At 36.4% G+C, this 24,578-nt stretch overlaps 1 protein-coding gene across 5 annotated transcripts in view; it reads left to right on the top strand.

Annotated features, from left to right (window-relative positions):
• The window catches only part of fam13a (family with sequence similarity 13 member A), a 101,700-nt gene extending 78,694 nt beyond the window's left edge, over positions 1-23,006 (top strand). The window contains exons 14-26 of one of the 5 annotated variants that reach the window (XM_088632831.1): positions 321-363; positions 4,751-5,015; positions 8,128-8,193; positions 10,737-10,953; positions 11,950-12,091; positions 12,395-12,476; positions 13,789-13,994; positions 14,918-15,001; positions 16,074-16,169; positions 17,085-17,168; positions 18,778-18,974; positions 19,365-19,466; positions 20,208-23,006. In XM_088632831.1, coding sequence (XP_088488957.1) covers positions 321-363; positions 4,751-5,015; positions 8,128-8,193; positions 10,737-10,953; positions 11,950-12,091; positions 12,395-12,476; positions 13,789-13,994; positions 14,918-15,001; positions 16,074-16,169; positions 17,085-17,168; positions 18,778-18,974; positions 19,365-19,466; positions 20,208-20,331 — 1,708 coding nt within the window. In that variant the 3' untranslated portion in view covers positions 20,332-23,006. The remainder of the gene's footprint in view (positions 1-320; positions 364-4,750; positions 5,016-8,127; positions 8,194-10,736; positions 10,954-11,949; positions 12,092-12,394; positions 12,477-13,788; positions 13,995-14,917; positions 15,002-16,073; positions 16,170-17,084; positions 17,169-18,777; positions 18,975-19,364; positions 19,467-20,207) is intronic. The other 4 variants (XM_088632844.1, XM_088632839.1, XM_088632845.1 and 1 more) reach the window with 4 other exon arrangements.
• The last annotated feature ends 1,572 nt before the right edge of the window (positions 23,007-24,578 follow it).

Here is a 24,578-nt window from a genome sequence, read left to right as displayed (position 1 = left end):
CTGTATATCCAAGATACTGTGTAATGAAGACCTAGAAAACAGTTTATTCAGGAATATGATAATCGGATAATCTCTAAGGGAGAGATTGCTGTTTTAAGCATAGCAGTATTGTGTTGCAACTGCTGTTTAAGAAGAATGGTATATTTTGCATATCTGATCAGCTAAACCTGAGATAAATCCCAAAATGGCTAATTTAAGCTAAATTTATGATTTAAATAATAATGCAAAGGATAGTTAGTGAAATGTGATGTTAGTGAAATTAAATGTGAAGTTTAAAAGTTACTGGAATTCTAAAACTGGGCTTTCTTTTCATTTTCAAGAAAGGGCAATCAAACTGAGGACGATGCACTACCGTTACCCAAGGTGCGTTTTTCCCTGTCATTTTTCGACAGTAGGTTTCTCAGTTAAGTCTGGAATTTCATGTTAGAAGAATAAACTACATAACAACGGCCAATCCAGTTAATTTCTTCTTATGAAAGTTATTTCTATTTTTGTGTGTTTTAAAAACAGAAGTAAATGTAATTTCATTCTTAATTTAATCTTTAGTCATGTTGTCCTATTTATAAAGCTTTTGTACTTGTAAAAGCATCAAATGATTATAAAATGCTTGTAAAAAGCAAAACAGTTCTGTATTTTGTGTGTGGTTTTCCTCAAATATTTTTATATGCAGAAAATTACAAATGCAGAAATGTAATTTAAGTACTAAAAAAGTGGGTTTCCTAGAAAGCTCTAATGATTTCAACAATATTGTTATTCTGCATCCAGGAACACTAATGTTACTGTAAAATAGGACAATTTCCTATTTCTTTTAATTTTGTTTGAAATATTCAAATATTCAAGTCAGATTTTTGGAGATTTATTTGTTAGTTTAACTCTCTGGCATGAAGTTAGTGTTTTAGTTTTTTAAACAGCAATGTAAACTGTTGCAGTTAGCCATTTCATGAAAATTGATCTATTTTTAAATCTAATTAAGATTTTATGTATTTTTTGTTTTACATTATAAACAAAGTGAGAATTGTTTTGGATTTGAGTCTTTACATACTAAATGCTTTGAATATGACAGATATAAACACTCACATAAATTGATGAACAAGATCTTACAACACTATTGATTTTAGGTCTAGAATAGCAGGCAGGTGAAATAAGGTTTACTGCAGTGATTTAAAATCATTTGTTGAGCTACATTGCTTTATTGTAGGAATTACAAGAATGCTTCAGTCGGTAAAGATGGAGATGTAAAGAAAACAAAATAGTGTGTACATAACATGTGCATAACAGAAGTTGTTTCTCTGGATCAGATCACAGTGTCTAGTGTCATTAGTACTGCAGTACTCATGCTGTCTGGAAAGGGGATGAAGGGAAGCCGGCAATTCTATCTCCATACACTCCTTATTCTATAGCTGTTCTGAACATTCTGTTCCCCCTGTGAATCCCCAGTGTTAGGTTACACAGGCCACCCCTAGAGTATGCTGAATCATCTGTATGTAATATGGTATGTTTTTCAGTGTCTGCTGCTGCAAATCACCATTATGCTATAATTATAATAGCACTCAACTAAGCCTAAAGATTGCATATACTGTACTTCAACATTAGTGAATAGAATTTGAGCTCAATGTATGTAGTACAGTATATATATATAAAACAAAAGCATTACAAAATTATGTAATGGTTTGCTTCTTTAATGTACTGTAAATTTGCTGTATCGTGTTTACGTTTATGACAAGGTATTCCACATTGCCTTTTAAATGTGATTGGGTTTTAGTTTATATTGCTATAACTTTAAGTTTAATAAGTACATGTTATCTATGTAGACAGCATCATAATTGTGAAAATAAGCATCAGAATCCTGGCAGATCTCTTATTACATAAAATTAAAGTGCTCCTGAAGTTTATGCTGCATAGTTAAAGCCATTACTTTTTCTCTGTTGTTTCTTTGTGGGGAACAAAAGTTTTTTTTTTTTCTGGATGATAGACTTTGAAGGGAAGCATTATGGTTGTTTTATGTGCTTATAAGTTGATTTACAAAGAAGATGGCAGGCTAGAATGCAAGCAGTAGATAGTTTCAAAAATGCATGAGTAGAAAAAACAATTCCACTTTCACAATTTGCTAGAAATGAAAAAAATTACTTCACTATCCTGCAAAGAATGTGCTTTTTACTCTGTATACTGAGGAGCTAGAGTGCACGGTCTTGTGTGTTTCAAGATCAATCTACATAGCGTATACAGCCAATAAAATCATGTTTTCTGCAGGATCTGACTGAAGCCTTTCCAACTTTATATAACAGGATGTATCAGTTTATTCAATATGCTTGGTGTTTGCGATAAAGTGCCTTTCCGAAATCGTTTTGGATTAATGTTCAGAATTTGCAGCAATAAAAGCAAATCAAAAGCAATGAGGATGTCAGAGTTATTAAAAGATTTGAAAGGAAGAACAACTCTTGTTGACCCGTAACGGACATCATTACATTGCAATAATTCAGTCTGTCCAGTCTTTGGTCTTTTTGATCAATTGATAGTTTCAAAAAGCTACAATCTTTCCTACTTAGGTGTATGTTCTTTAAGTGTATATTATACTTGAAGCGTAGAAAATAGGTCAAAAGTAGCTAATATTCTCATGTGAGTTACACTGCAGATGTTCTAATTCAGAGTCAGAATTCATTTGCAACTTGTTTGTTAATTCAAATGTTTTAGTAAGTCTGTCTTGTTGCAGGTGAATGGGATAGTTCCTTCCTTATACACTTGTTTAGATTCAGTCCATATAAACAAAAGTGTTTTATGCCATCTTAAACATTTGGGTTGCATACTGCACAGATTTATGTTGTACAGTTTCATTCCCAGATAACAGGGGGTTTCTCTGACCTCGTGAACAGCAACACTAATGGCAGAAGGGAACTGGTTTCATAATCAGTTATATTAAAATCCCCATTGGTCTATAGTTTTTCTGCCTGAGACTGCATTTGTGCAGTACGTGTCATATGCTATTTTAAAGTTATTGCAGACAAAAAGTAATGAACTCAAGGGTATTAATTAGCTCTGACTGGTTCACAATGCCAGAGAGCATACCAAGGTGACACCCACATACGGCTGTTTTGTCGTTAAGAGACTTATGACATATCTCGCCTTGAGCAGTGAAATGGTTATACATTTGTATGTATGTCTTACAAGGAGTGCCTCGCAGAGTTGTGGTGTTTTTTTTAGAACAGACTATTTGTTTGGCTTGCCCCCAACAGTGATGTTTTAGTGTAGTGTTGTAATATGGTGTGTTTGGAGTACGTTGTTAGGGGTAATATGATCCTCATTTAAGAGCTATCAGTTCCACTGTATTGCAGGTGTCTTGTTTAGAATCATTTTGTATTTAAATTATGTCCTCTGTTAATTCAGAAAAAAGAAACAGACATTTATTTTTGTTTGCCTTATCTTATCAAACCAGCGATTGTATTGTGTATATGGGTTACAGGCGTTCCCTGCCCTAAGCTGTTCAATACAGCATAATGTTGTTCTCAAGTGTTTGCCTAAACAAGTTTCTATGCTCTGGAGACCCTAGAGCCTGTATTTAAACACAATTATATCAAAGCATGGTAAATGACATGGCTTTTTTCATCAGGCTTTTATTTTGTACTTTGTTTTGGAAAATAAAGAAGGACGTTGTTTAGACTTGAGCATCTGTGCATAAAGGGTTTATTTGCAGACAGAAAGACAGAAATGGTGGACTAGAAAAATGAAAAATCAAAGTCAAAGAGATGATACTTTCTTTAAAAAATCAAGTGTGTAATTTTATTATGCTTATTCATAGTATGCTTATTTCTTATTAATCAAAATGAGAGAACATGCTTCTGCAAACTGAAAATGTTTACCACAGCCAGAAACAAACCAACACAGCACAGATTACAAAAATGCACTAACAATTAGAATAGGATGAGTCTGATGCAAGTGAAAATGTCTAGGATAGAGGAAATGTTCTGTGGGCTTTTGCTAACAAAACAGCTCAACAACAAAAAAGTAGCTGTCCCTTCTCATTACAGAGCAAAAGATGGAACGCAAGGGCGACACCTCTTTTCAGTAGAAATGTAGTACTTTATGCTTCATTGCCTTGGCTTCCTTCCAGTGCATATTCTTCCAGATCCAGCTGAAAACAGCGGTACTCTTGCCTGTTACATTTATGTAGTTTCCTCCTGTAGTACCCAGGGCTGTTCCATAAATAGCCAAGTTCCACGCCCAGGAACATTACAAGCACAGGAAATCACAAAGTGTTCATGCAGCATACTGTAGCTGGCTCTGACTGAAATAAGCCTGATCCGTGTGCATGAATGCATTCGCGTACACTGCCAATATTCTTAGCTTTTACTTAGCAGTGCCATAGTGAGAGACTGAGCATAAGCCTGAGGCTGCATTGGGTTTCACAATAAGGAAGAAAGCAAGCTGGAACGCTTGAAGCTGCCTTGCTGCAAAAAAAAAAAAGCACACGCAGCCTTCAGGCACGGAGTAATCCTCTGCACTTTCTCTTTTTTTTTTCTACTGGCTTGCTGAAGCAAACAGCTCAAGGGGCTCATAGTGGCTGTTAGCATATGCAGAGACAGGGAGAGAAAAAAAAACCTCAGGAAGACAGATGGGCGGATGTTTTGGCCAGCCCTGGTGACCAATTAGCATTCAGGGGTCACCCTGCGTTGGATGTGGAAGGCAGGGGCAGGCGGAGACGCTGTATTCCTGAACTTAAGGAGAGTGCAACTGCTGTTGTTGTTGATCACTGCAGACTCCAGCCATGAAGATCCAGGAGATTCAGACTGGCTGCGAGACAGCGAAGACACAAAGACACCAAGAAGCTGATGCATGTGAAGAAGGCTCCGTGCCTGAGGTTCCCAGGCTGGATTTGTCAGCCCTGACAGAGGATAGCAACTGGGGAGGTATTGTTGTGATTTCTTTCTTTTTGACACATGGATTGCTGCTGGGAAAGTACTGTACCTTCAAAGCCTGTATCTTAAAATGGTGCATTTTTTGTATTGAAATTAAAACTAGAGGTAAGATTTTCACCTTTGTATTCTGTTCTTGTTAAAATACAAATTATTGCTTATTTTCAAAAGGCTCCTTCTCCTGTATATTCTATGCTGAATATAGAAGGGCGGTTACTTAGGGATGCATGTAGGATCACCAGTACAGTATGTCTTGCATTGTTGTGGTTACAACATACATAAGTTTCACCTAGGGAAGAGATTTAAGTATAAATGAGGATGTGAATTACCAATTGATTGATACATATTTGAAGAGGCAATAATTGTTTTGAAATGTAAAACCCATTTATTGTGTGTGCAGCATTCTGATCAAGTTTGAAAATCCTAATACCTCAAATGAGAAAATGTGTAATTCGCTTGCTTAAAAATGACCATGCATTACATGCGCAACACCCTCATTGAAAACAAGCATGGACAATGTATTTCCAAGGGAGTGATGCCAGCGAATTTATTATTTGGTTAAGCAAAGATTAGGAATACAGGTCCTTTGTAAGTTTTATGGTGGACTGGACACATTTCAATGAACACTTCTCTAGATTTTGTGCTTGCTGATTTATGCAGTTAATGTCTGAATCCATTTAATTGGTGAACATTATTACATTTCTCAGTTAGACTGAATGTTAGAATTTGATTTTAATTTTTAATTTCCCAAAAATAAATAGTGTATATTCTGTTAAAAAAGAGTGCAATAGAACTTAGGTTACTCATTGTAGGTTTTGCCTATTTTGAAACTTTAGTAATGCGTTTTTTTCTGTCAGTTACTTAATCTATTTAAGCAATGAAGGTTTTACTGACTACTCATGTTTTTCAAGCTCTTTTTTTTGGGGAGGAAGGGGGCAGTAAAGAGTTTATGATGTTTTGCTCTTTGGATCTTTTTTCTCCTCAAGTAGATGTCCAGCCTCCATAACAAACTGAAAGAGAGCCTTTAGCAGTTTGACACAAAATAGCAGACCTGATCGAGTACCTCTTGCTTTTTGAAACTTCTTCATTTGTTCCTGTGACAGAAAGTTATATTTCCTAAATTTACAACAACAAGAGTGACTTACCATCCCTGTGACCTTGGTAACACGAACCTCAGGGAAACAAAAATATTTAATATTGTCTTTTCAGTGTACCGAATCCAGTTATAATGCTGGAGCCTGACTGTATTGTCAGATCTTCCCAATACAATTTGAAGAACTTAAAATAGCTTTGTTAAACAGAGTGATAACTTTAATTGGAATACTACTGCCATATTAACTCTTATTTATACAACTAGATAACAACAAATTTACTGTCGAATACTCAGAAAACATTTGTAGTTGCATTTCTCTTTTATTATTTGCTTATGCCATTTTTTCCGAATGTTGTGGTTTTTTAGGGCATTATATTACAGTCTGAAGATTTTGTTATTCATTTTCATTTTAAGATACTGTATAGTGGAGCTGCTTTTCCCCCATTCAGGAGTCAGTTATGATACCGTATAGGATTTTAGGCAAATGTAATAAGTGAAAATCTCTTCTTTTCAGTTAAACATCACCCACTGCAATATAACAACTTAGAATTTTATATTGTGTTGTTGCCATTAAAGATTGAGAGAAACATCTTTTGTGCACCAGAGAAACAAACAGTAATTATCTGGTTTTTGTTGAGAAGAGAAGTCCCTTATACAGTATGTGCATATGCCTGTTGTTCATCCAAGGAGTTCCAGTAAGCTGTGGTTTGGCTGTAGTAGCTGGACATGCGGCTAGTGTCTGCTCTGTGGGAGGAGGGGACAGTGGCAGGTGGTGGGTGAGATCAGGGTTGTTCCAGACAATTCCTGTCCCAGCAGGGGAAGCATGGAGAAACAAACAAGAATCTCCTCAGTCAGGAAGAGTGTGGCAGAGACGAGGCTGAGGAACTTTGTTTGCCTCAAACATCTCGAAAGCCATATGACCCACTGTCAGTCAGTAATTACATAAATTAGAATGAAATGAAATTGTCTAAAGACCGCTTTCCTTTGTCTTATCAAGAACTGAAAAGTGTTTGCGAATGATATGTGGTTCATTTGCCCTTAAAAGTCTTTGCAGATTGTACAAAATCTCATTTCTCGCTGTGAGAATTTTAGTTTTTACACTTTATTCAGCTGGCGGTCCTTGTAGGGATTTCCACATGTAATTACACTGTAGTTTGTTGACTTCTTATTATATTTTTGTGATTGTGGCTCATCAAAATTTTTAGGGGTTAGAGTATAAACTGAAATAATGAAATATTCTAATTAAAAAAGGAAGAACTTTTATGTCATAAATAATTATTAAATGCATTAATTTGTATTACAGTCGATTTAGGTACTGAGCCCAGTTAGTTCATTTTTACTTTAGTGTACTTTAAATTTCTTTTTCTGTCCTTTCCATTAGAAACTGGCATAAGCTAACTGCTTTCTTCTATCTGTAGCATGTTTTGAAAAATAAAATTCAAATAAGTACTTTGCATACTCTAACCTTTGAGAACATTCTAATTGAGGAAACCATAAAAATAAAACTGTTTATTTCAAACTGGAAAAACAGGAATAAATAAATGACAGAGCTTTGTTTATGGATATTAGAGAAACAATGAACTCAAGGTTCAAATTTCAAGACTTTGTCCTTCAAGACCACATCTGACTAAGTGGCAAAAGGTTTTTACTGTGACCTGAGGACACAAAATACTGGATTTTGGGTCTGCATGAGGAAAGTTTTGTGTGTTTGACATATGATGGGGAGAAACACAACATCTGGTATTTAAACATATTGCTGACGTGTCAGTTATACTGTGGAGCTGCAGGAATGTTAGAGGGAGGCTTCTTAATATCTTGCGTCACTGCAAGTCCTAATTTCTTGATCCTGTCAGAGTTGTACGTAGTATTCGAATCCTTGGTGGGGGAGGGGGGTACATAGAGAAATTAGATCTTAAATATATTTATTATTTATAGTTATTATGTGTTTCTTTAACTATTAATAAATCGAACTTGTTAGGATGCATATATGTGTATCCATTTGTTTTATTATTGTTTTCTTGTTGTACACAAGCTACTGTAGTGCCAATCCTGTGGGATTGTGACAATGGATTCTTTTTCTGTCTCAGTCCTTCTCATGTGTGTTTTTTCCATTTCTTTTCTTGTTAGATTCATCTTTTTTTACTGTCCCTTTCATTGATTTCAAAAGCACTTGGCAACAGAATTACTGTGAGGGTAAGTGTCTCAGAGATAAACGCTGGGGAAAGATGCCCTTAATGGATAAAAACCTTTATCCCCTGTGCCCTTGAAGTAATAAACAGCGACACCTCCTTCTTCCTTATTTGCTCGGGCATGTGTAGACATGCCTACAAACCCCATCAGGTATATTTCCCGAGCTTTAAGTGGAGAAATGATCAAAGTGTGGTTCCTACTTCTTCTGCCTATACAGTACATCAGTCTTTCCATTTACAGTATGACTGTGCAAGTATCATATGCAGTTTTGAAATAATTAAAGCTAAATTTTAAAAATACCTGTCTAAAGTGTTTATAGAATAGTAAATATAGTACAGTAAGTTCATTAAATGTATAATTTAATATACTTTTACCCATAACCATAAACTGTAGATAGAAGCTTGATTTAGGTTGGTCAAAGCTTGGCATCTTTTCTGTATGGATGATAGAATGTATCTTATTGTAACATCTGTTTAAAAAAAAAAAACCTTTATTTGAAGGTCCATGTCTGTGAAGAATAGACTAACTAAAATAACCACAGTAACTTATTTTGATTAATCATAATGCTTGCCAGAATTCTTCTGTAAATTATACAATTTGAAATACCAGTTTGTGATTTTGAAACGTCCCCTCTTTATTTAGAGATTTCTTAACTGTATATTTATATGACATTCAAATTCATTCTTAAAATTCATTCTTAAAATATACAATTAATATTCAGGCATAATGTGATGAGGGCATGTCTTTTTTAAATTAAATTATTTCCTCTAGCTTTGTGAAGATAGGCATGCAGATTTTATACAGTATATTAACTGTGGCGACTCACCTACTGTATGATCAGTTAATATACAATAATATATAATATACACTATATTATTCTTTATACAGTATATAGTATGTGATTTTGAGCACACTGTGTGAGGTATTAGACAACAGTGTAAGCAACATTTCACTTTCAGACCAGGAAAGTTCAGTAACATGCTCTTTCTCCAAAGTATCCAGTGTTCAATTAATTGCTACTGTAGTTTTATAGTCACTGCAAATATTTCAAGTAAAAGGCAGTGTTTACGGTAGTTGAGTGTTTCTTTTAAACACGTTATACCAAGGTATACACATAGAAATATATTTTGTAAGGTTAAAACCTATTATTTTTGTGAAACCCATCATCCATAAAATAATTAAAAGGTTATAGTTTTATATTTCTTAAAAGTATATTTGGAAATATTATCCTAATTGATTATAGACTGTAATGTGTACATATGAAAACCTGCACAGGAGAGGAGACCATTCAGCCAGCCTAGCCCATTCAGCTGCTAGTAGCTCATTGATCTGAGGATCCTGTGCGACCATTTCTTAAAAGAAGCCAGGATATCAGCTTCAACAACACGGCTAAACAGCTTGTTCTAGATTCACGCGTTTTCTTTTGTGAATAGAAGTTCCTCCTGTTCTCTTTTTTAAATGCTGATCTTTGGCTCATTTTATGAAAATAAAAAAAGAGCCTTATGCACTGTTTGTGGAGACACTACATCAGCATGAAAGCTATAACGGGACAGGCAGAGGTTAATTCCCTGCTGAAAAGTACATAAAGAGCCAAAACACTGCATTTGTTTATTTCTTTCACTGTGCTTCCATTCTCTAATTCTTTTAAATGGGTGGCATGTTTACTTCATTAGATCCATAAATAAATCTGCTCAATCAATTCTAACCTACTGACATTGATTTCTTCTAAGACTATAAACCATCAAACAGGATGAGTCCATTTTGCACAGCAAATCAGAATGAAAGCATTGAGGTATCTTAGTAAATTCACACCTTCAGACAAAAGCACTCAACAAACTTTCAAACACGTTAACCTAGAGTTTTATTTAACCTTGATTTGCTAATACAACTATTCTGACAGAAATCTTGTAAATAAAAAATAAGTAGTTCTTTTTTTCAATGTAAAGTTCAATTTCAATGTAAAAGATTACAAGGAAATAAATATAGCACTAGATGAATATACATACAGTACAAGGTCTGGACAATATATATGCATGATTTTTAGATTGATAATCTTTTAACTTTAAAATTTTATTTTCTCCAGGAATTCCGACACTGGTTAAACTGAACATGTAAAGCAATATTTTTTCAGTTTTTTTTGTGTGTTGTTTCTGAATACGACCCTAAACATTTCAATTTGCATAATGCAAGGCTACAACAGTTCTAGAGTCCACAAAACATGAGTCGATAACAATTAAGAGAGAGATTCGTTTGCCCAGTGAACTACCATTAAGTAACGCAAAATCAATTTGTCAATGACTATCAAATTTAATGACTGACATGTCCTGAAATGTATTTGAATTCTAAAGCAATTCTAATTTTTAATAATTTCCTAGCATTTGTGCAAATTTTAGCAGAAAAAAAAGAATATTTAGTCAGCAACGAAAAATCAAGGTCTTGCATGCTAGGTTAAAGCATTTGCCATGAGAATTGTGTAATGTCGGCTGTTTTATTAACTGGAGAGCATTGCCTGCGCTGTGCTTGACACAAGAATCGTTGCTTTACAGAGCCTATCCCGGCCTATTCAGCGTGGCACACAGAGGACACGGATGGGGACGAGGCCCGTCTCTCCCCTCAGGCGGGGGGCCGACTCATCCGGCAGCTGCTGGAAGAAGACAGCGACCCCATGGTCTCACCCCGCTTCTACGCCTTCGGGCAAAGCCAGCAGTACCTGGATGACACCGAGGTCCCCCCCTCCCCACCCAATGCTCACTCCTTCATGAGGTGAGGCTGAGAGCCTCATCACTCCGGGCTCTAGACTTTGGTGCTGTTAAAGGGGAACTGCAGGGCTATTTTTATAAGTCGGGGTTAGAAAGAACTGGCATTGATGAGTGCATTTCAAACCACGATAAAACTAAAATTTAACCTACATAAAATGGTGCCACAGTAACTTGTAAAACCTCCAAATTACATCTCAAAATTAATTTAATTTCCAGGTATGCACAGCACCATGTTGTGCGATTCAGAACGAGGCAACAAAACTTCAGGTGATGTGAAGTGGCCTTATTACATTGTAAACAAGCAGGCATGTGAATACTTCTCTTCTAATCCAATAGAAATATTGCTCTTGAGTTTTAGACAGTTTTGCCAACAACGTACTTGTTAACTCCGCAAGCAGATCACGTGGGAACATTTCTGCAGTGAAATGTCTGCTACACATCCTGTACTTATTCGCTCACACATCACATTACATCACATTATTATAGAGACTAGTGAGCAGAAAGGGCCACTTCATGTCACAATTTGTGGGAACTCAATGCGAGTTTGTGACAACATGATGACTTACAGTACTTCCACAAAGTTCACAATTTTATGTTTAATTCCAATTTCTATACTGTCACTGAATTTATTTTGTTACTGAGATTTAATAACAGGTCTGAGAAATTGGGACTTCAGGTCTCCTTTAAATCTAGGGTTTCTGAATAACATTTTGTGCTATAGGATAACCTACACTGGTAGTTTCCTGTGTCTAATGGATGTTGTTATGTGTGTATTGAGTCTGGAATTCCTGACACTTGATCACATCATGAGTCACACGTGATAAGTCAGGTACAGATAGAAAAATAAACAGAAAAATAAGGCAATCTCTGTTTTGTAGTTGTGACACAGAAAGCCTATAAATTAATTTTGTTTTGTCCCCTTGCACATACAGCTGACTGTACCTTGCCTTTATTAAGGAACAGCTATTTGTAGCCTTACTGTTTGTTTTCCCAATTCCAGCCGTCGGCGAAGCTCTTCACTTGGCTCTTGTGAGGAGGACCGAGAGGAGCTAACGTCCGCTCAGTTGTCCAAGAAGATCCACAGCTTAAAGAAGAAGATTCACAAGTATGAGGAGAAGTTTGAGGAGGAGAGGAAGTACAGGGTGAGTTGAGGAAACCTTTAAGAGACTGATGGTGACTGATCAGTAAAGGCAGTCACCTTAATGATCCCGACTGAAAATCAGTAAATTTAGATAATGTGTTTTCCGAATCATTCATTTTGTTTTTCATGAAAATACTTTCTTTACATCGGCAAGGGAATGAAAATATTTCAAAATCTAGTGTAAATATTCCTGTACAGTTAACATCTACTAAACTGTTTAAAATACATTCCAAGTTACACATCTAATATTTGCTGCGTTTCTGTTCCTTTGAACACGAGAGCTGTCATATTTGTTTTCCCTCAGCCCTCTCACAGTGACAAGGCAGCTAACCCTGAGGTGCTTCGATGGATGAATGAACTTGCCAAGTTACGGAAAGATCTAAAAGGTAAGTTGAGGCACTTTGGAAGGAAAGTCAAGACTGCAGAGATTTCAGAGCTGCTAGCACAACCTTAAAACACTAATAAGTGGACAAGCTTGTCCCTGTTTACTATTTTTTGGAGTTAAAACACTTTTTGTATTATTGGCTGTGTTTTGTACAGCAGGTGATGACCTAGTGTAGGCATAAAAAGTACAAGGTGCAGGTCTGAGTATTGATGAAACCTGAAGTTTCATGTCCATCCGTGCTGTGGTTCATAAGAGGAGATTGAATTTGAATAATATAGCGATCGGGCTGAAACCACAAACACTTGAACGTATGTTAATTATGTTGGTCCACAGAATGGTATCTGTGATCTTTTAAATTAATTGATAGAAACATAATTTGTTGAGTAGGTACAGGATTGATACAGATGACAAAACAAATGACCTCTCCATCAGGAATCCTATTGTATGCAAAAACTCTATGTTGCTGTGTTGTGATTGCATTGCCATTGGAATGATATTCACCAAATTCAGAGTTAGCTAGTTAAACCATCGTTAAAGAAGACCAGCTAACTATTGCTAATTATAGGGGCAGTGCACATTGCCAAACAGGTGATGAGGAAATCAGCCAAGTTTCAAGTCCGTCAGCTTAGTTCTTCCTGCCTATGCTAGTTTGAATTATGCAAAAACATGGCTGTGACCACCCGTGGGTGGGAGAACTATTGCTGCAACTTGTGAGATGCAATGAGAAGCAGCTTGTTAATGCTTATTAATGAAATCTGCCAAAATCAGTAGAATTGGTGAAGCAGTTCCCAAGACAAGGGCATTTTGAACAATGAGAACAACATGACAGGCATGCATCTTTATTGTGATTTGCAGGAAAGACCAACATTTTGTCATTCCTGCATATGGACAGATGTTAATGGTGTGCACACTAGGATAGATAGATACTCTATTGATCCCATGAGGGAAATTACAGAATACTGCACTTTGGGATACTTACTGTACCAATAGTGGGATACTCACCACGTTTAGAATTAATGGGCCCAACCAACTGACTACCAAATGGGAGAGATGCTAGAATTATACTTATAAAGTTTAGAGTTAATTGGCCAAACAATTTTTGAGCAGGAGCATTTTCTTTATGGCCCTCAAAATGGTTTATGACCAGTACAGACCAGGAGGCCAAAAAAAGGTAATAAGACACTGGTGTGTTAGAGAATCCTTTAATACAAAGGCAGTCATGCCAGTAGGCTTAAATGCAATTTAGTTGTGCTGTCATTTTGTCATCAGTTATGGAGTTAGCAATTAAACATGTCTATTTGGACCTGGTGCAGAGTTAAAGTTGAAGATGTCCGAGGAAGACATGCCCCCTGTGACCCGCCAGCGCAGCAACACCCTGCCCAAGAGCTTTGGCTCCCAGCTGGAGAAGGAGCCGACTGTGGAGAAGTTACCCAAGCCCCCTGTGGAGGCCACCCTGGAGTCCGTGCTGAAGAAACTGCAGGAGAAGCGGGCAGAGGTCAGTCGCCCCGAGGATATCAAGGTATAGTGGTCATTCTCATGAAGTTTGACATTTCCTAGCTCAGCATGTGAGACGCGTGATTGTGTGTGTGCAAGTCAACGTCCAGCAGAAACAAACTTGTTTTAAAGATATTTGACATGATAGGATAGGTTCTGTAATCAGATTGTGCAATCTAAAATTATTAATTATTCATCTTTAAGAAGCAGACATTTTGTATACAGTGTTTATTTTGTTAGGCATTACATTGTTTAAAATTATTGATCTTTTTTATAGTGTACTTCATTTCATTTCTTGAAGGCACGTTTGTTACTAAAATGTGTAAATTAAAAGTAAAAATTAAGACTATTTTTTGCCTGCTCTTCTGCATTTCCATGTATTTCTTTATCAGAATATATTTCGTGTAGAATTGTGAATCTTTTCTTAGATGTTTTAGAAAGCATTGTAAGACTTTTTGAAAGATTTTGAAAGCATTTCTGAAATGTATATCAGTATTTCAAATATGTTATGCATTGTTCTAGTTGATATTGCTAGTCAATATCCAGCAATGACCAAAGCAATAATTATTTGCTGCTTTGAATCAAAATGTTCTTGTACAAAGTGGTTTTCTCTTACTTTTTCAAGACATTACTGCAGCTACTCTTGCAGCTTTAAAGGAAGTTGTAATAATGATAATAATAATGGTACAGTATGTTCATTTCTCAGGAGAATGAAAATTTAATCATATTCTTTTATTTAGTTAACTATGTTACAGTTGGGCATTCTACAGATACTACGTGAGAGCAGTACCTTGCTCAGGAGGACAACCCACAACCCTAACCACTATTCCACACTGCTGCCTGATTATACTTCTAATCCAAAGACAATTTATGGGCATTGTTTACACATGCTTTGTCTTAGTGCTTTATCAAATGTTTCACAACTTTTAATGTTCTCTTGTTTGACAGGACATGACCCGAGAGCAGATCAGTGCAGAGAAGGTTGCTCTACAGAAAGCTTTGCTGTACTATGAGAGCATTCATGGGAGACCGGTACGTACAGTATAGCCACTGCTCTGAGTCTTTTCTGTGACATGTTTCTGGGGGGGAGGGCAGTTGAAACATTCAGTAGTGTTTAATCAAATTATTGCATCTCAGAGATGGATTAAAATCATGTACCTGAAGAGTTGACCTAGATTGCAGAGAGCTGATAATGTCATAAACCCTATGAGCACACTAAGTATAAAACTCCAGGGCATTAACTCTTACCGCTACACATATAATCCAGCAATAGTCAATGTTGTCTAGTGGAATGTATTGCATGTACAGTGAACATGTTAGTGATGTTCCTGGACTGCATGTTTTATGGACTTATTTTGAAAATATCTCATACAAATCCCATTAGGTTTTGTCCAACCTGTTATTATTAGCTTTATAAACAGGCCCAGCTATTGTAGAAATACTGTACACACTGTATGTGCGGGGGTTAGTATGGGGAGCGGCATCTGGCTGTAGCTACAAAGGAACAAGTAAAGGTTAAGCCCACACGGGAAAAATAAAAAGAATACAGAAGAAACAACAAAAAGTTTGGTTCTGTTGAGCCTTTTCTGTTTTTTTTTTACCAGGTCAGGTATACTTCTGTTTTCATTTTATTTTTCAGCATGGAATTAAGTTCTGCATGTCCCATAGTGTATGTATGTTACACAACATGGAGCATGTACTGTATGCTCTCGAATGTGGCTATTAGATGAAATTCAGCATTTTATATTTTGGTGCCTGTGTCTATGTTGTTTTTTTTAATAAAGCAGCTATGTTGAGCATTGTAATTCTAGAGAGAGATATCTAGTGTTTATTTAAAGGCTTGCTCAGTTTAACAAGTGGAAACCTGCCACAAATGTCAGACATGGCTCTCAATGAAAAGGGAATAGATTGTCACTGAAAGCCCGCTGAATGATTACATGGGACTATGAACAAACTGGAGAGCTCAGACATTCGAAATGAAAGCGACAACAGTGATGTCAGATGTTACAAATCTGGGTCACTGAATGATTTGGGTTGGAGCTTTTAGAATATGAGGCAGGGGAAAATGTGGTGAACTAAAAAGATTTTTTCCCTTTAATTTAAGGTTACAAAGAGTGAGAGACAGGTTATGAAGCCTCTCTATGATAGATACCGTCTGGTCAAGCAGATCCTTTGCAGAGCATCAACCATACCAGTCATTGTAAGTTACCTTTTTTTTTTAGTTTGGTTTCATGTTTAGAGCACAACGTTTTCAATGCCTATTGAAAATAGTTGCCTATCACTTTATAACTATGCACTGTTTAATAAATGTAACAATCCACAGGTTTTAGGAGAACTGAATCAATAAATCCCCTTTTCTGCTAGACAGCCCTGCCACGTCTCTCATCACAGCAGTAAACTCAAGCCCAGAGAAGTTTCTGTGTTTTCAGTTTCAGGCTTCACTCAGGATGCAACCAATTCTAATGGACATAATAGTGTACTTCCTAAAGAACTGGATATAGACAGCAAGATGACACCTAATGAGGAGTTTGTTAGTTTAGCTGTTGTCATTTCTATACACTTCACTGAAAAAAGTTTATTGTTCCATAATATCTCTTACATGTTAATATTGTTGTCAGTTTTCCTTTAATCCTTAATCTTTTTCTAATTCATTTTTATATTTTCACAACATTCACCACCTATAATAACAGGCCCTTCATTACATCACGCCTACAAAGGGACATCTATAACTGTAATCTCTCGAAGCACAAATGTTAGATCCCCAGCAGTGGATCAGTGAGGTGTCAGTTCTTAAAAAGTGCTCCAAAGTAGTTGTAGAAACAATTTATTCACTGACCGTGAAGGAGTGATTTCAGTTATCAAAAATTCAGTGCAAAACAGAAATGTGTCATTCATATGCAAATTGTCCTAAAGGAAACGCTTGGAATACAGTTGAGCCCAATGCAGTATTTGGGAGAAGCATGCTGTTATGTAGAAGAATAAAGTCTACAGCACAGTCTAGCTCCCCCTACAACACATCTTTTTCCAACCAACCACTTTCCTCTTGGAACAGGGAAGTAATTATACATAATATCAGGGCTCTGGATCGTAACATCCTTGTTAACACCTATCACAGGGCTCCCCTTCCAGCAAGCGCAGAGGTCCTTTGCTACAGCCAATTATCGAAGGCGAACCAGCATTGTTCTTCGAGGACATCAAGGTGAAGAGCCGCTGCTAAATTAATCAGTGATTGTAGCAGACCTTGCTGATTTCCTCTGATTGCAAGCTGTTGATTTTTATTTTCACGTGTTTATCAAATGTATCAAATCAGTAGACGCTTGATTGTAGACCCTTTTAGTGTGCTGTGACTGTCCCGATTGAACGTACAGATTTTTGAGCTTCCCAAGGTGTTGAAAGGCATCATCCCAGCATGTAATTTCCTGTCAGCTGTTGGTGTTTCATTTGAAAACATGGAAATAAATGTAAATAGTGGATGTGAGCTTGCATGAAATAACCTTCTTCATTATGAATCTTGTACTTTATGTCCTAGTATGTTCCTAGTATGGCCTTTGCAGTGCTGCATAGTAGCATCCCTTTGGAAACTTCAGCAGACATTTACAGTAAATGAAGATGAAAAAATGTATCATGGTGTCTCTGCCAGTCTGTCTGTTATTGTCATGTTATGTATAAACAGTGAACTAAAAAACAGTCTGCCGCCTGATAAGTACAAAGTGAATGAAATTTCTAAAGTATCTCAGTATTTGATTGGTTTATGAATAGTTAATTGTGCTAAGTCTTGAAACATTTTTTTACATTAGCAGTCCAAAATATGTACTGTATTATGAAAGGAATATGTCAGAAAAGGGGAGTGCACAGGGGTTAGGATTACTGCCTCGCAGTGCTGGGGTCCTGGGTTTGATTCTGTGCAATCTGCATGCAGTTTGTACTGTATGTTCTTTCCATGTTTGTGTTCCCAAAGACATAGGTTAATTGGCTTATGTAAAATTGTCCCTGGCGTGAGTGAGTGTGTGTGTCTGTCTGTGTGTACACTTGTGATGGACTGGCGTCGCATCAAGGGTGTATCCTGCCTTGTGCCCGTTGCTTGCTGGGATAAGCTCCGGCTCCCCCATGACCCTGCATTGGATATAGTGGTAGAAGATGGATGGATATTTCAGAAAAAAAACAAGCACCCGAGGATCATTAAAGGGAAACTTTGACTTGTTTTCACACATGTTCAAAGACAGAATGGGTGTGAATAGTAAGTATAAGTATGTCTGCCGGTGAACTACAGTACATACATAGATAGAAAGTATGAATTATGGCATTCCCTACCTCCTCAGAAAGCCAAGGAAAAGTACACAAATGTGTTCTATTTGTTTTTGGTAAAACAAATTTTTGGTCAAACAAATATCAGGTGCTTGGAATGTGCCTTCTGAAAGCCACATCAACATACTACAGACAGACAAGTACTTCTACTATTCCGTTCGAACATCCTAGTGAGCTCTCTCGGTTAAAATAGATTTTTTATTATATACCTATCAAGGAATACAGCCTGTCAATTAACTTTGCTGTTTTCTCTGGATAGGTTTCAGTTCTTAGTTCCAGGTCCAAACTTGCTATTTTAATTTTGGGTAACAAAGAGCTTGGTTCTGTTGTCTGCATTGCCTCTCTAGCTCATCTCTCTTGGGCCTGTCTGGCTGAATGCGCTTGGAAAGCTAACCATGGTTGTGGTGGAGCTTCTACTAATGTGTGTGCAGGAGCACCTCTCCCCAGTCTTCTTTGCGAGAAGAAGACTAGCCAGCTTCAAATGTGGGTTTCCTTTCTTTCAGGAGGAAGAAGATGGCTCAGAGGATGAGAGCAACACAAAAGCTAACTTCACTGTGACCATGAAGCCTGAGTTCAACGTGCGCAGCTTCTTGGACCAGCTGGACGAGGAGGTGGATGGTTTTATCTCCCCCGTGGATGAAATATCACCATCCAAGAATAACATGGATATGAGGCTATCCAACCTTCACTCTGCTACCATGTAAGAGAATAGATTCTACAATGCTCTGCATTCTGCAGTACTGGATTGAGAATACGAACAGGGTACAGAATATGTTTAAGAGTTATGAGGTCCTACTGGAGTGTTGTGTACACATAGCCTGAAGTAATAAATAGTTTATGAAAATATGTTCAGTTTTTAATGGATGTGCTCTACTGTAAGATTATAGTTGCTTACACTGATGTAAGCATCATACAATATGCCTCATCTCACGTCACCCTCATGTTTCTACATTTTTAAAACATTTTCCATTACTTGTTGATGAACCCCTAAGTACATCACCCATAACCTATGAATCACAAATGCTCAGTGATTTTCAGTAAGATTTCTACGTGAGATTCGATCTAAAAAGCATTTTTTTTTAAAAACTAGGCCTGAACTGGTAGAGCAGCTTCAGGAAGCAAGGGAAGATAAGAAGAGAATCCGCAAGAAACTGAGGGAATTTGAAGACAAATTTTTCAGGCAAAATGGAAGGTAAGTTCCAACAGAACTTGAAATTGCAGCAGTGATACTTTGCAGCAAAACAACTAGTAACATTTGTTGAATATGTTATTTATCTTTTAGCCAAAGAAGATTTTTCATTACCAATGCTTATTTGATGTACTGTAGGGTAGATTTACAAACCACTAGTTTAAAAAGCATATTCAGCCTTTTTTCATTTTCATTGTTTGTATTTTAGTCTATTTTTTAATAATTGTGCATTGTGACACTTGCGATGTTTGTAATATATTGTTGTGTTTTAGCTGTAGTCTTCATGACTTCTACTACATAAAATAAACAATTCAATAATTCAACCTTCTTTGTAATCTGAAAAGTAATTTATCTCATTAACCTTTAATGAGTTATTAATTTGAGTCATTAATGCAGAAAACGCGCACATTGATAACTTTTTCAGTAAGGTGACAGAATCTCATTTTAGTCACCTAATCAGATGCAGCTGAGTCAGTTTGTCTGCATAAACTAGCTTCAAGAATTGTCACAGAAAAAGGACTAATTTAAGTTTCAATAAATTCTCTAATGTTATTAACTGAATAGAGCCGGATCAGAGAATGTTTCTCCTGCGCTGTAAAGTTGCTCTAATCTGTAGAAAGTTAAGATACGGCCTAAATTCTCTCATTAGTTACTCTGTCTTTTCAGCGCAGCTATCTATTTATGTTTAATGTTTGTGTAATCAGGGCATCAATCATCACTTTTTATGTCTGTTGCCTTTTCCAGAAACGTGCAAAAAGAAGATCGCACACCTATGGCTGAGGAATATAATGAATATAAGCATGTTAAAGCAAAATTAAGGCTCCTGGAGGTTCTCATCAGCAAAAGAGATTCTTCAAAGATCATTTAAACAGAAGAAAGGCTGTGTTCCATGGAGTATTACCTTACCAGCCAGAGGAGTAAATGATTGACAGTGGAGCAAACTGCCTTGCTTAAAGTGCCATACAAGAAGAGCCAGTAACACTGGCTGAAGGAAATTCATGGTTTGGGTGTCTTACTTTTGGATTGCGTTTCTTCTTATGCCCACAGGAAACTAGCACTACACAGACAATATAAGTTAATATAATAAACCCTGAGCATGAGTATCGTTGACTTCAGCCTCCAGTCAGATCTCTACAGAATTTTGAAGCTCAAGATGTGTGGATTAAAAAGATATGTCATGGGGAATTGTGAAGTGATACATCCATGGTCATCAATAAGCTATAGCTGGGAAGGATTTGTGAACTGAACAATGGATCTCTTTGAAAACGTTTTTAAGTCTTGTGCTATTAATAAGTTCAAAGAATTCTCTGGGATAGAAAGTAGAATTCTTAAGTTCAAATTAAGAAAAAAAAAAGATTCCCCAAAGCACAGATTTTGGTGTCATTATATGTACAAAAAGACATTTCTAGCTCACAAATGTGTGATAGCATCATAAACTGTTTTTTGGTACTAGACCAAAGATCACATTTTCCCAGCTCAGAACAGTTCAGTTCTCTGAAGTTTAAATGGCACAGCGGTGTTTTTGTAAATGATTTACAAAGCTGTTTTATTTTCATAAATGTAATATTTCTAGTTGAATTTGTTTTGTAAAATATTGTGGAGAGCCCAAATCAGTCTTGAAGATGATATAGGCTAATTACAAATAGAAAAAGTCATAGCTTTTACTGCTAAAGGTAAATTGCACATAAATTCACACTGCAAGTCCTGTTCATAGTTTTCAGACTATGGTGCACAGTACTTCAAAATTCATTGATTATGGTCAAGATTTAGTTCATTGTGAGACCAGTAGAAAAGTGTTGGATGGTCAAGATCACAAGGTTCTAAAATAGTTTATTGGGAATCATTAATTAATAAAACAAACTGCCAAGACTAAGCAATTTACCTTAATGGCAACTCTTATCCCAATGATGAAGATTTTAGAAAAGTAGAAAAGTACCTTGATTGGAAATATTTTAAGAAGTCTTTTGAAATCTATGGTATGTATATAATACCAAGTCTGCATGTTAAACACAGAACCTGTTTTGACAACCTTGCAGCACATGATTTATTGGATATTTTATGCTGGAGCTCTAAATAGTTATGCTTAGATAAACAATATATTCATCATCCACCCAGAAACATTTTGATCATTGTTACACATAAGACTTACAGATCCTTCAGAAGGACTGATATGATTACGAATTCACATTTCGTGTTCTGTGATTGATGCCATAAACCACTGGATTCCTTATGATTTCCAAGCATCGTAAACACAACATTGAATGATACCAGAACATCTACTTATTTTTAGTATTTCCAGTTACAGTAACTTTTTGAATACTTGATTGTAAGGGTAACCATTTAGGCCATGTGTTAAAGTCTTGATGAGTGACTTGAATACACATGAAGGACCACCCTAGCTAGGTACTGATTGTACATTGTCAATAATAGCTCATACCCAACCAATTTCCCTAAGAAGACATGTTTTAGGCATGGACTGGGAACTTAAGTAATATTGTGCTAATACATGCCTAACAGGTTACTCCTTAACTAAAGCATTACTATAAATATAATTTTTTGTCTTAAAAAAAACAAAAGTAAAATAAAGCCTTTATGCAGAGGAGACAATGGAAGAGCATTTTTAAAAATCTGTTCACTACATTATTTTTGGTTTAAAAGCAGATGTATTTCACAGATATGTGTAATCCAAAGAGAGTAGCATGGTTTCAGTAACACACACCAAAACAACAGGGAACAAGACATCAAATACTAATCACAAGTATTATGCAATGGAATTCAAATTACTGTACCTTGGACAGGCTGTTCTTTTCATGCAAAATGTAGTGCTGCCTTTCAGATTGTCAGTAACGAATATTGTATCTTTGGAAATCTTACTTGCAGAGCACAAAATTAAGACTTCAGTGCTCATTCACAATTCCTGTCACACTTTATTTATAGTGATTGCATTAAGAAAAAACTTGATTATGTCTTCCTTGACTGTGTTCTTCACAAACTGCTTAATGAGTGATTTTCTGAATTGACTGAATTGCATTTTCTCAGAAAGAGGTGAATCAGATGTCTAGATGATCCGTATTTGCTCTTGACGATGCTTCTTAGCCCTTAATGTGTGCAAATGATCTGCAACAGACAGATAATCTGTAATGTATCATGTTTCCTTGTGCCTGTTTATCAGTCTGTAGGCCTTTGCACCCAGCTGTGAATCGTATTTTTTAATTCAACGCAGAGACTTTTAGACATAGAAAAAACTGGAGAAAATCATTTTCAGAATGCCATTAATTGCTTACTTTATGCATTCAACAGGTACACTGCTTTCTTTGTTAAAGTGGTCAGCAGCTTGTTCTTTTGTAGATATGGACCCGGATCTATGTTTACATTTCTAAGTAAGCAAGGCTACTTTTTTCCAAAATGAATTATTACAGTGTGACTTCGTTTTTCTGAATGTAAACACTGATGGAAAAATAGGGGTGTGTACATTTTAGTACATAATTGTATTTGTATTTTGTATATGTAATATATATATATAAAAGCCAACATTTTTACAGACTTTGTGTCACTCTTTCTCAGGGACAAACTTTAAAAGTAATGTTAATTTGTCTTTACAACATTATTGACTCCAACTGAAAATCTAAAAATAAGCAGTCATTACTATCCTATAGTCCTGGTCATCCTATGCCACAATGCCAGAACATAAATGGTGAGTCCCCAAATTTTCTCTTATTTTTCTTTCTGAAAAAGCTACATACTGTACTCAATAAATCATTACTTAAACTGTCCGCAAGCGGTTCACCATAATCGGCACCCTAGAGAAGCCATGACTCTCACCTTACACCTTCTTACGTCATGACAAATACAGCTGTAGCCCTATTTACTGGCCGATCAATGTGAATCTTTATTCACAGACTGCAAAACATTTATTAAGGCCACAGCACCACTTGTACTATACCTTTAATCTCATGACTTTAAAATGGAAGTCTAACCCAACCCTACAGTAACTCTCCTTCAAACCTACCAGGAACGCAAGGGTTAATTTGTACCTACTTTAAACAGGGAGCAATGCTTTTTAAGTGGAAAAGATATGTAGATATAAAGGAACAAGTAATAGGTTTATTCCATGCTGAAAAAAAGGAAGAAACAAAACACGATGTTTCGGCTGTGGAGCCTTCTTCAGGTGTGTCATGCTGAAAAAAAGGAACAAAGAAAACACAACGTTTCGGCCGTGATGCCTTCTGAAGAAGTACACTGCTTCACCTGAAGAAGGCTCCACGGTCAAAACGTTGTGTTTTCTTTGTTCCTTTTTTTCAGCATGGAATAAACCTATTACTTGTTCCTTTGCAGCCTACGCATGCTGACGCAGCTACCCACCTGAACTAATGTAGATAGAAGTTGAAATGTTAGAAATAATACATTTTTGTAGATTGTGTTAGCTAATTTAATATTTTGTATGATTACTCAACCTAGTTTTAGCAGAGCATGACTCTAGGTTTAGATCGTTGTTACCATTAGGGATAGAAATACCATAAAAATTGGCTAGGACTACCGTACATTTTACAGGGCTTAATTCAGATGGTGTGAGGTTAACAGAATTTTTGTGTCAACTGAATCTCAGTGTCTGTTAATCCTGATACACTACTCCAATAATCATGTCTAATGCCCATTAGAAACACTACATAGAAACATTAGAATATTTTTCTATATTTGATTTGACACGCACAGGGAATTAATTTCCTTTATAAACCAGGAATTTCTAAAAACCCATTCAGTGTAGATGAATAAAGAAATCTAAATGTATATATTTATCCCGAAAGACAACTTAATGTAAAACAAACAGAACCTAATTAAATCCATAGTTTTGCTGTAAAGATCCTAGAAGCCCATATCTCCTATCACAACCCAACCATTTCATCAATACTTTTTTTCCCCCTTTAAATCAGTTTTGTACCACATTAATTTTTTGCCACTTTACAACAGAACCAGGTGCAATGGTGAGAATTGCTACCTCACAGTGCTGGGGCCCTGGGATACTAACTGTGTAGAGTTTGCATGTTTTTCCTATGTTTGCATGCATTTCCTTCGGGTGCTCCAGTTTTCTCCCACTGCCTAAACACAGCCTGGGAG

Source organism: Lepisosteus platostomus, chromosome 1 (genome assembly GCF_059453375.1).
Source record: "Lepisosteus platostomus isolate fLepPlt1 chromosome 1, fLepPlt1.hap1, whole genome shotgun sequence".
In the NCBI taxonomy this organism is placed as follows: Eukaryota; Metazoa; Chordata; class Actinopteri; order Semionotiformes; family Lepisosteidae; genus Lepisosteus; species Lepisosteus platostomus.
This window is presented reverse-complemented; position numbering and strand designations above follow the sequence as displayed.